This window comes from Lepus europaeus, chromosome Y (assembly GCF_033115175.1).
Source record: "Lepus europaeus isolate LE1 chromosome Y, mLepTim1.pri, whole genome shotgun sequence".
In the NCBI taxonomy this organism is placed as follows: Eukaryota; Metazoa; Chordata; class Mammalia; order Lagomorpha; family Leporidae; genus Lepus; species Lepus europaeus.
Genome location: NC_084851.1, coordinates 3,613,552 through 3,626,620, shown reverse-complemented (window position 1 = coordinate 3,626,620; position 13,069 = coordinate 3,613,552). Strand labels below are relative to the sequence as shown.

Below are 13,069 nucleotides of genomic sequence, written 5' to 3'. Positions count from 1 at the left end.
AGAGAAGAAGAAATCAGAAATCTAAAAAATACTGTCAGGAATCTACAGGATACACTTAAAAAAACCCAACTTTCGGGTTCTAGGAGTTCCTGAAGGCATGGAGTGGGAGAAAGGATTAGAAGGCCTTTTCAGTGAGATAGTAGCAGAAAATTTCCCAAGTTTGGAGAAGGACAGAGACATCCTAGTACAGGAAGCTCATAGAACCCCTAATAAACATGATCAAAAGAGATCCTCACCATGACACGTTGTAATCAAACTCACCACAGTGAAACACAAAGAAAAGATCCTAAAATGTGCAAGAGAGAAACGCCAGATTACTCTCAGAGGATCTCCAATTAGACTTACAGCTGACTTCTCAACAGAAACCCTACAAGCCAGGAGAGAATGGCGAGATATAGCCCAGGTACTAAGAGAGAAAAACTGCCAGCCCAGATATTATATCCTGCAAAGCTCTCATTTGTGAATGAAGGCGAAATAAAGACCTTTCACAGCAAACAGAAATTGAAAGAATTTGTCGCCACTCGTCCAGCCCTGCAAAAGATGCTTAAAGATGTATTACATACAGAAACACAGAAACACGGTCACCAATATGAAAGAAGGTAAAGGAAGGAAACCTCACAGCAAAAGATCACAGGAATCTCAAACCAGATACTAGAAAATATCTTTGGCAAATGGCAGGGCAAAGTTACTCCTTCTCAATAGTCACATTGAATGTTAATGGCTTGAACTGTCCAGTTAAAAGACACCGATTAACTGATTGGGTTAAGGAACAAAACCCATACTTTTGCTGCTTACAAGAAACTCATCTTTCCAACAAAGATCCATACAGACTGAAAGTGAAAGGCTGGAAAAAGATATACCATGCCAATAGAAATGAAAAAAGAGCGGGCGTAGCCATCTTAATATCGGACAACATAAACTTTACCACAAAAACTGTCAGGAGAGACAAAGAGGGGCACTATTTAATGATTAAGTGATCCATTCAACAGGAAGATATAATGATTATCAATGTATATGCACCTAATCACAGGGCAACAACTTATTTAAAAGACTTGATAAGGGACTTAAAGAGAGACTTAGACCCCAATACAATAGTACTGGGGGACTTCAATACTCCACTCTCAGAGATAGATCAACAGGACAGAAGATCAACAAGGAGACAGCAGATTTAAATGACACTGTAGCCCAAATGGATCTAACAGATATCTACAGAACTTTCCATCCTACACATAAAGCATTTACATTCTTCTCAGCAGTACATGGAACCTTCTCTAGGATTGACCACATACTAGGCCATAAAGCAAGTCTCAGCAAATTCAAGAGAATTAGAATCATACCATGCAACTTCTCAGGCCACAAAGGAATGAAATTGGAAATTAGCAACTTGGGAATCCCTAGAGCACGTGCAAACACATGGAGGTTGAACAACATGCTCCTGAATGAACAATGGGTCAGAGAAGAAATTAAAAGAGAAATCAAAAATTTTCTGGAAGTAAATGAGGATAAAAGCACAACATACCGAAACCTATGGGATACAACAAAAGCAGTGTTAAGAGGAAAGTTTATATCAATAGGTGCCTACATCAAGAAATTGGAGAGGCACCAAATAGATGAGCTTTCAAGTCATCTCAAGGATCTAGAAAATCTGCAGCAAACCAAACCCAAACCCAGTAGGAGAAGAGAAATAATTAAAATCAGAGAAGAAATCAACAGGATTGAATCCAAAAAAACATTACAAAAAATCAGCCAAACGAGGAGCTGGTTTTTTGAAAAAATAAACAAAATTGACACCCCATTGGCCCAACTAACTAAAAAAAGAAAAGACCCAAATCAATAGGATCAGAGATGAAAAAGGAAACATAACAACAGACAGCACAGAAATAAAAAGAATCATCAGAAATTACTACAAGTACTTGTATGCCAGCAAACAGGGAAATCATCAGAAATGGACAGATTCCTGGACACATACAACCTCCCTAAATTGAGCCAGGAAGACATAGAAAACCTAAACAGACCCATAACTGACACAGAAATTGAAACAGTAATAAAGGCCCTCCCAACAAAGAAAAGCCCAGGGCCAGATGGATTCACTGCTGAATTCTACCAGACATTTAGAGAAGAACTAACTCCAATTCTTCTCAAACTATTCAGAACAATCGAAAAAGAGGGAATCCTCCCAAATTCTTTCTATGAAGCCACCATCACCTTAATTCCTAAGCCGGAGAAAGATGCAGCAGTGAAAGAGAATTACAGACCAATATCCCTGATGAACATAGACGCAAAAATCCTCAATAAAATTCTGGCCAATAGAATGCAACAACACATCAGAAAGATCATCCACCCAGACCAAGTGGGATTTATCCCTGGTATGCAAGGATGGTTCAACGCAAAACAATCAATGTAATACACTACATTAACAGACTGCAGAAGAAAAACCATATGATTCTCTCAATAGACGCAGAGAAAGCATTTGATAAAATACAACACCCTTTCATGATGAAAACTCTAAGCAAACTGGGTATGGAAGGAACATTCCTCAATACAATCAAAGCAATATATGAAAAACCCACGGCCAACATCCTATTGAATGGGGAAAAGTTGGAAGCATTTCTGCTGAGATCTGGTACCAGACAGGGATGCCCACTCTCACCACTGCTATTCAATATAGTTCTGGAAGTTTTAGCTAGAGCTATTAGAAAAGAAAAAGAAATTAAAGGGATACAAATTGGGAAGGAAGAACTCTAACTATCCCTCTTTGCAGATGATATGATTCTTTATTTAGGGGACCCAAAGAACTCTACTAAGAGACTACTGGAACTCATCGAAGAGTTTGGCAAAGTAGCAGGATATAAAATGAATGCACAAAAATCAAGAGCCTTTGTATACACAGGCAATGCCCCGGCTGAGGAAGAACTTCTAAGATCAATCCCATTCACAATAGCTACAAAAACAATCAAATACCTTGGAATAAACTTAACCAAGGACGTTAAAGATCTCTACGATGAAAACTACAAAACCTTAAAGAAAGAAATAGAAGAGGATACCAAAAAATGGAGAAATCTTCCATGCTCATGGATTGGAAGAATCAATATCATCAACATGTCTATTCTCCCAAAAGCAATTTATACATTCAATGCAATACCAATCAAGATACCAAAGACATTCTGCTCAGATCTGGAAAAAATAATGCTGAAATTCATATGGAGACACAGAAGACCTCGAATAGCCAAAGCAATCTTGTACAACAAAAACAAAGCCGGAGGCATCACAATACCAGATTTCAGGACATACTACAGGGCAGTTGTCATCAAAACAGCATGGTACTGGTACAGAAACAGATTGATAGACCAATGGAACAGAATAGAAACACCAGAAATCAATCCAAACATCTGCAACCAACTTATATTTGATCAAAGATCCAAAACTAATCCCTGGAATAAGGACAGCATATTCAATAAATGGTGCTGGGAAAATTAGATTTCCATGTGAAGAAGCTTGAAGCAAGACCCATACCTTTCACCTTACACAAAAATTCACTCAACGTGGATTAAAGATTTAAATCTATGACCGGAAACCATCAAAATATTAGAGAGCATTGGAGAAACCCTGCAAGATATAGGTACAGACAAAGACTTCTTGGAAAAGACCCCTGGAGCACAGGCAGTCAAAACCAAAATTAACATCTGGGATTGCATCAAATTGATAAGTTTCTGTACTTCAAAAGAAACAGTCAGGAAAATGAAGAGGCAACCGACCAAATGGGAAAAAATATTTGCAAACTATGCAACAGATAAAGGGTTGATAACCAGAATCTACAAAGAAATCAAGAAACTCCACTACAACAAAACAAACAACCCACTGAAGAGATGGGCCAAGGACCTCATAGTCATTTTTCGAAAGAGGAAATCCAAATGGCCAACAGACACATGAAAAAATGTTCAAGATCACTAGCAAACAGAGAAATGCAAATCAAAACCACAATGAGGTTTCACCTCACCCCGGTTAGATTGGCTCACATCCAGAAATCTACCAACAATAGATGCTGGAGAGGATGTGGGGAAAAAGGGACACTAACCCACTGTTGGTGGGAATGCAAACTGGTTAGGCCGCTATGGAAGTCAGTCTGGAGATTCCTCAGAAATCTGAACATAACCCTACCATACAACCCAGCCATCCCACTCCTTGGAATTTACCCAAAGGAAATTAATTTGGCAAATAAAAAAGCCATCTGCACATAATGTTTATTGCAGCCCAATTCACAATAGCTAAGACCTGGAACCAACCCAAATGCCCATCAACAGTAGACTGGATAAAGAAATTATGGGACATGTACTCCATAGAATACTATACAGCAGTAAGGAACAATGAAACCCAGTCATTTGCAACAAGATGGAGGGATCTGGAAAGCATCATGCTGAGTGAATTAAGCCAGTCACACAGAGACAAATATCATTTGTTTTCCCTGATCGGCGACAACTGAGCACCAAAGGGGAAACCAGTTGAAGTGAAATGGACACTATAAGAAACAATGACCTGATCAGCTTTTGTCCTGACTCTAGATGTACAATGTAATACTTTATCCTTTTTAGTATTTGTTGTTGTTGTTGTTGTTCTAGTACTAGTGGTTGAACTCTGTAATTAACACACAATTATTCTTGGGTGTTTAAATTTTAACTGAAAAGTGATCCCTGTTAAATTTCAGAGTGGAAAAAGAGAGGGAGGAGATGCACAGTTTGGGACATGCACAATTAGTCTTGCCCCAAATGATGGAGTTAGTAATGTCCCAGGGGATTCCAATACAATCCCATCAAGGTGGCATGTACCAATGCCATCTCACTAGTCCAAGTGATCAATTTCAGTTCACATTCGATGGCTTGGATAGGTCTAAGAAACAAAGGGATCACACAAACAAGACAAGTGTCTGCTAATACTAACTGATAGAATCAAAAAGGGAGAGAAAGATCCAACATGGGAAGTGGGATACACAGCAGACTCATAGAATGGCAGATGTCCTAAACAACACTCTGGCCTCAGAATCAGCCCTTAAGGCATTCGGATCTGGCTGAAGACCCCATGAGAGCATTGTAGGCATGGAAAGCCAAGATACCAGGGAAAAGAAATAAAGAAGAAGACCTAAATGAAAGATCTCTGTGAGTGAGATCCCAGTGGAAAGTACGGGGCCATCAAAGAAGGAAGTACCTTTCTCCGAAGGGAGGAGAACTTCCACTTTGACTATGACCCTATCGGAATAAGATCAAAGTCAGCGAACCCTAAAGGCTTCCATAGCCTTGGCAAATCATGACTAGAGCCTAGGGAGATTACTGACGCCATGAACAAGAGTGTCAAATTGTTAAGTCAGCAACAGGAGTCACTGTGTACTTACATCCCATGTGGGATCTGTCCTTAATGTGTTGTCTAATGTGCAGTGATGCTATAACTAGTACTGAAACAGTATTTTTACACTTTGTGTTTCTGCGTGGGTACAAACTGATGAGATCTTTACTAATTATATACTGAATCGATCTTCTGTATATAAAGATAATTGGAAATGAAAAAAAAAAACCTGATGTTAAATTGGAAATGGCATAGAAAATTAATAAATTTTTGAAAAAAATATTATGTAGGATCTCTGCCTTTAATGTGCTGTGCACTCTTATTTAATGCTATAACTGGTACTCCAACAGTATTTTGTTTTTCACTTTGTGTTGCTATATGGGGGCAAACTGTTGAAATCGTTACCTAATTTATACTAAACTGATCTTTTGTATATAAAGAGAATTGAAAATGATTCATGATGTGATTGGAAGGGAGAGGGAGCGGGAAAGGGGAGGGTTGTGGGTGGGAGGGAAGTTTTGGGAGGGGGAAGCCATTGTAACCCATGAGCTGTACTTTGGAAATTTATATTCATTAAATAAAAGTTTAATAAAAAAAAAAAAAAAAGAATTTCCGCTGAGATCTGGTACCAGACAGGGATGCCCACTCTCACCACTGCTATTCAACATAATTCTGGAAGTTTTAGCCAGAGCTATTAGAAAAGAAAAAGAAATTAAAGGGATACAAATTGGGAAGGAAGAACTCAACCTATCCCTCTTTGCAGATGATATGATTCTGTATTTCGGGGACCCAAAGAACTCTACTAAGAGACTACTGGAACTCATCGAAGAGTTTGGCAAAGTAACAGGATATAACATCAATGCACAAAAATCAACAGCCTTTGTATACACAGGCAATGCCACGGCTGAGGAAGAACTTCTAAGATCCACCCCATTCACAATAGCTACAAAAACAAGGAAATACCTTGGAAGACACTTACCCAAGGATGTTAAAGATCTCTACGATGACAATTACAAAACCTTAAAGAAATAGAAGAGGATACTAAAAAATTGAAAACTCTTCCATGCTCATGGATTGGAAGAATCAATATCATCAAAATGTCCATTCTCCCAAAAGCAATTTATACATTCAATGCAATACCAATCAAGATACCAAAGACATTCTGCTCAGATCTGGAAAAAATGATGCTGAAATTCATATGGAGACACAGAAGACCTCGAATAGCCAAAGCAATCTTGTACAACAAAAACAAAGTCGGAGGCATCACAATACCAGATTTCAGGACATACTACAGGGCAGTTGTTATCAAAGCAGCATGATACTGGTACAGAAACAGATGGATAGACCAATGGAACAGAATAGAAACACCAGAAATCAATCCAAACATCTACAGCCAACTTATATTTGATCCAAGATCCAAAACCAATTTCTGGATTAAGGACAATGTATTCAAGAAATGGTGCTGGGAAAATTGGATTTCCACGTGCAGAAGAATGAAGCAAGATGCCTACCTTTCACCTTACACAAAAATTCACTCAATATGGATTAAAGACTTCAATCTACGACCTGACACCATCAAATGATTAGAGAACATTGGAGAAACCCTGCAAGATATAGGTACAGGCAAAGACTTCTTGGAAAATACCCCAGGATCACAGGCACTCAAAACCAAAATTACCATTTGAATTTGCATCAAATTGAGAGGTTTCTGTCCTGCAAAAGAAATAGTCAGGAAAGTAAATAGGCAACTGACAGAATGGGAAAAAATATTTGCAAACTATGCTACAGATATGGGTTGATAACCAGAATCTACAAAGAAATCAAGAAACTCCACTACAACAAAACAAACAACCCACTGAAGAGATGGGCCAAGGACCTCAACAGACATCTTTCAAAGGAGGAAATCCAAATGGGCAACAGAAACATGAAAAAATGTTCAAGATCACTAGCAATCAGGGAAATGCAAATCAAAACCACAATGAGGTTTCACCTCACCCCGGTTAGATTGGCTCACATTCAGAAATCTACCACAATAGATGCTGGAGAGGATGTGGGGGAAAAGGGACACTAACCCACTGTTGGTGGGAATGCAAACTGGTTAAGCCACTATGGAAGTCAGTCTGGTGATTCCTCAGAAACCTGAATATAACCCTACCATACAACCCAGCCATCCCACTCCCTGGAATTTACCCAAAGGAAATTAAACTGGCAAAAAAAAAAAAAAAAGCCGTCTGCACATAATGTTTCTTGCAGCTCAATTCACAATAGCTAAGACCTGGAACCAACCCAAATGCCCATCAATAGTAGACTGGATAAAGAATTATGAGACATGTAGTCTATAGAATACTATACAGCAGTCAAAAACAATGAAACCAGGTCATTTGCAACAAGATGGAGGAATCTGGAAAACATCATGCTTTGTGAATTAAGCCATTCCCAAAAGAGAAATATCATATGTTCTCCCTGATCGGAGACAACTAACTGAGCACCAAAGGGGAAACCTGTTGAAGTGAAATTGACACTATGAGGAACAGTGACTTGACCAGCTCTTGTGCAGACTGTTGATGTACAATGTAATACTTTAGCCATTTTAATATTTTTTTTGTTCTAGTACTGGTGGTTGAACTCTGTAATTAATACACAATTATTCTTGGGTATTTAAATTTTAACTGAAAAGTGATCCCTTTTAAATATAAGAGAGGGAAAAAGAGAGAGAGGAGATGTACAATTGGGGACATACTCAATCGGACTTGCCCCAAGTGGTGGAGTTAGAAATGTGCCAGGGGATTCCAATACAATCCCATCAAGGTGGCATGTACCAATGCCATCTCACTACTCCAAGTGACCAATTTCAGCTCACAACTGATCACACCGATAGGTCTAAGAGTCAAAGGGATCACACAAACAAGACTCGTGTCTGCTAATACTAACTGATAGAATCAAAAAGGGAGAGAACGATCCAACATGGGATGCGTGATACACAGCAGACTCATAGAATGGCAGATGACCTAAACAGCACTCCGGCCTCAGAATCAGCCCTTAAGGCATTTGGATCTGGCTCAAGAGCCCATGAGATTATTTCAGGCATGGAAAGCCAAGACACTTTGGCAAAAACAAAAGAAAAAAAAAAAAAAACCTAACTGAAAGATCTCTGTGAATGAAATCCCAGTGGAAAGAACGGGGCCATCAAAGAAGGAGGTACCTTTCTCTGAAGGGAGGAGAGAACTTCCACTTTGACTATGACCCTGTCGGAATAAGATCAAAGTCAGCGAACCCTAAAGGCTTCCATAGCCTTGGCAAATCATGACTAGAGCCTAGGGAGATTACTGACGCCATGAACAAGAGTGTCAAATTGTTAAGTCAACAATAGGAGTCACCGTGTACTTATGTCTCACGTGGGATCTGTCCTTAATGTGTTGTCCAATGTGAAGTGATGCTATAACTAGTACTAAAACAGTTATTTTTACACTTTGTGTTTCTGTGTGGGTGCAAACTGATGAGATCTTTACTAATTATATACTGAATCGATCTTCTGTATATAAAGATAATTGAAAATGAAAAAAAACCTTGGTGTTAAATTGGAAATTGCATAGAAAATTAATCAATTTTTAAAAAATATCATGTAGGATCTCTGTCTTTAATGTGCTGTACATTGTTATTTAATGCTATAACCAGTACTCCAACAGTATTTTTTCACTTTGTGTTGCTATGGGTGGCAAACTGTTGAAAAATTTACTTAATATATACTAAACTGATCTTCTGTATATAAAGAGAATTGAAAATGAATCTTGATGTGAATGGAAGGGGAGAGGGAGTGGGAAAGGGGAGGGTTGCGGGTGGGAGGGAAGTTATAGGGGTGAGGGGAAGCCATTGTAATCCATAAGGTGCTTTGGAAATTTGTATTCATTAAATAAAAGTTTAAAAAAAAGGAAATTAGAAGATTAGAGAAAAATAAAAATGAAAATACAGTGCAACAAAAGATGTAGGATGGGGGCTGGCGCTGTGGCGCTGCGGGTTAAAGGCCTGGCCTGAAGTGCCAGCATCCCATATGGGCGCCAGTTCGAGACCTGGCTGCTCCTCTTCCAATCCAACTCTCTGCTCTGGCCTGGAATAACAGTAGAAGATGGCCCAAGTCTTTGGGCTCCTGCAGTGTGGGAGACCCAGAAGAAACTCCTGGCTCATGGCTTTGGATCGGTGCAGGTCCAGCTGTTGTGGCCAACTGGGGAGTGAACCATCGGATGAAGAGCCTTCTCCTTCTCTGCCTCTCCTCTGTGTAACTCTGTCTTTCAAATAAATAAATCTTTAAATAAAAAAGTTGTAGGATGCAGTAAAAGTGAAGCCAAGAGGGAAATTTACAGTATAAACACATTCTCTTAAAAAAAAAAATCAGATCAATGTCCTAACCATAATCTAATATAGGAATTAGGGAAAAAAAATAACAAATTAACCCCAGGGAATAATAATCATAATAAAAATAAATATGAGAAAAACCAACTAAACAAAAACCTGTAGCCTGAAAAAATAAATTTAAACTATTTGTTTTGAATTTCACTAAGAATAAGAGAGGATTCAACTAAAACCAGAAATAAAGGAAGGCAGTATTACTACTGATTTTACACAAATGTAAGATTACTATAGTTTCTGTAACCAAAAACCTCTCAACGTAAAAATGACAAACTGAAGATGGCTGCCTTGGGGAAATCTACCAAATAATTATTTTAAATACTCTTCATATTATTTCAAACAATGAAAAAGGGGGAACAAAACAAAACTCCTTCATAAGGCTAATGCTATCCTGGTTATTAAGACAGAGAGATAATTAAAAAAAAAAAAAAAAAACTACAGGGGCCGGCAACACTGGCACACTGGCATCCCATATAAGCACTGGTTGAGTCCTTGCTATTCTTCTTTTGATCCAGCTTTCTTCTAATGCACATAGGAAAGCAGTGGGAAGTGGCCTATGTGCTTGGGCTCCTGTACCCACATGGGAGGTCTGGAAGACTCTGGGCTTCTGGCTTCAGTTTGTCCCAGTCCTGGCCATTTTGCCATTTAAGGAGGAAACCAGCAGATCGGAGGTCTCTATCTCTGTTATTCTTTCAAATAAATAAAATAAATCTTAAAAAAAAATAAAAAAACTACATAATTATGCTCCTTTAGCACACAGATCTAAGTTCCTTACTAATACAGGGTTCTTTAAAAAGTCATGAAATGGGGCTGGCAGTGTGACGTAACAGGCTAAACTGCTGCCTACAATACTGGAATTCTATAGCACTGGTTTAGTTTGCACCACTTCTGATCCAGTCTCCTGCTAATGTGCTCAGGGAAAGCAGCAGAAGATGCCCCAAGCTCTTAGGCCCCTGTATCCATGTGGAAAACAAGGAATAAACTCCTGTCTCCTGGCTTCTGCATGGTCCAGCCCTACCCTTTGAAGTCACAGGGGTAGTGAACCAGAAGATGGAATATTTCCTCTCTCTATGTAACTCTGACTTTGAAATAAATAAATACTTTTTAAAGTTCATGAAAAAATGCAATTAAAAAGTGTTTATTTTAGTGAAAAATATTTTGAAAAAGATGTTTAAATTTTTATAATTAACATTTTCCTATGAAATTTTTAAAAATTCCTTGTGTATATGTATTTTTATTTTGTTGCATCAAAGTAAATATCATTTAATTTTCAGGTACTTCCTGAAGTACCTGCATGCAGGAAAATTCCAAGCACTGTAATAGGATTATACACATAACCAAATATTATTTTTTCCTGGCATGTGATAGTGCTTCAACACATCAACAATTATCAACTAGAGCAATACATTACAGAAGTGAAATGAAGAAAAAAAAAAATCCTCAATCAAGTAGAAACAGCAATTGACAAAATTCTAACTTTTGATGCTACACATTCAAAACACTACGGAACATATGGATACTAAATATATCAATGTACATATAGAGGCCAGCGCTGCAGCTCACTTGGCTAATCCTCCGCCTGTGGCGCTGGCATCCTGGGTTTTAGTCTCGGTTGGGGCACCAGATTCAGTCCTGGTTGCTCCTTTTCCAGTCCAGCTCTCTGCTGTTGCCCGGGAGGGCAGTGGAGGATGGCCCAAGTGCTTGGGCCCTGCACCTGCATGGGAGACCTGGAGGATGCACCTGGCTCCTGGCTTCCGATCGGCACAGTGCCAGTGGCAGCTACCATTTGGGAGATGAACCAACGGAAAAGGAAGACCTTACTCTATGTCTCTCTCTCTCACTAACTGCCTGTCAAAAATAAAAAATTAAAAAAAAATACATATAGAAAATACACAGTTAATGTCATAATTCAATGATGAAACTGAAAAGATTTATCTCTAATTTAGGCAGAAGAAAGGACTCCTCTCTTCATAGGACTGTAAAGTGATGTTTGAAGGAATAAAACACTTATATGATGTAGGCAATTGACCTAGTGGATGAAGAAGCTGCTTGGGGCACTCATATTCCACATTGGAGTGCCCTGGCTCCAATCCTGACTCTACCTTCCCATTAATGTTCAAGTGGTTGAGATATTTACATTGGATACTCAGACTGAGTTCCAGCCTCCTAACTTTGGGCTGCTTGTATCCTGGCTGTTGTAGACACATGGGGAATGAACCTGTGGATGGGTGATCTCTTTTATATTTCAAACAGAATACGTAAAATAAATGAATAAATAAACTAAAATTAAAAACATACATGTAAAAACAAGGTACAGCCAATGCTTGTTATTTATGGTAGTTACAGTCTCCAAAATCACACTCAGCAACTGAAAGATCAGTTATTATGTGTGTCTCAGAGAAGTACAGATTAAGTTTCAGAAAGCCTATTCACCAGTTAATTAGTGAGTTTTACTGATTATTGATCGTGAGTTCAATGTTACTAAGTCAAAAATATGCATTAAGTACTACGTTTTCAAATAGAACAGATACAACAAGATTACATACTGACTCATTGTCATTATGTTGAAGTCTGTCACCAATGTAACTACAAAAACATTTGTTAATATTTAATTCAGAAAACAACAAACCAACACACTTTGGGTGATCGAAGATCTGAAGAACAAGCAAATAGTTCATCTTCAGGTGACTGAGCACTGGTGGAAACTGATTCACAAGGACGTGTAGCATTGTAGATATGGAATTTGCAATGAGGATTTAAGGCCATAGCTAACAGTTCTAGAAGTGGAAAACAGTCTTGGGACAACTTAGCCACACAAAGCTCCACAAGGCGATGAGTATTGTTAATAATACACCTCTGTATAATAAGGAAATAAGGAAGAAAGATTGTTTACAATGGAAAAATTGAAACTTTGAACATAGAACCATTCCATGCTTATTAATTATGAGAATTATAATCTGGTCACCTGCTTAACTTTAATACTGTGATCAAATGATTTATCCGTAGGGGTAAATTAGTATTATTTCATTATTTTGACCTATTTCAAAACCTATTTGAGGAGGGTTACAAATAATATAGGTACCACAGATTGTTTTATTAACTTTCTTCTCTAACTGGAATCTGTATTCTAGAGACAGTAATGCTAAATTTCTAAACACTTAAAAGTTTTGTCAGTTACCCAAGATAAAACAGATCTGCATTCTATGGCAAACTCAAATGTCTCAGATCATGGAAATATCATCTATTTCCATATCTAAAAAATTAAATTTCAATAGAAAACCTCCTGTCATTAATATGCCAAGATCACCTGTTGAAATAAAGTGATCCCTAC

At 38.2% G+C, this 13,069-nt stretch overlaps 1 protein-coding gene across 1 annotated transcript in view; it reads right to left on the bottom strand.

The window, feature by feature from the left end:
* Positions 1-13,069, bottom strand: part of LOC133754013 (probable ubiquitin carboxyl-terminal hydrolase FAF-X) — a gene marked incomplete at its 5' end in the record, with an annotated part of 187,857 nt that overhangs the window by 147,384 nt on the left and 27,404 nt on the right. Inside the window, one exon of the mRNA XM_062184644.1 lies at positions 12,376-12,594. Within this exon, the coding sequence (XP_062040628.1) occupies positions 12,376-12,594 (219 nt within the window). The remainder of the gene's footprint in view (positions 1-12,375; positions 12,595-13,069) is intronic.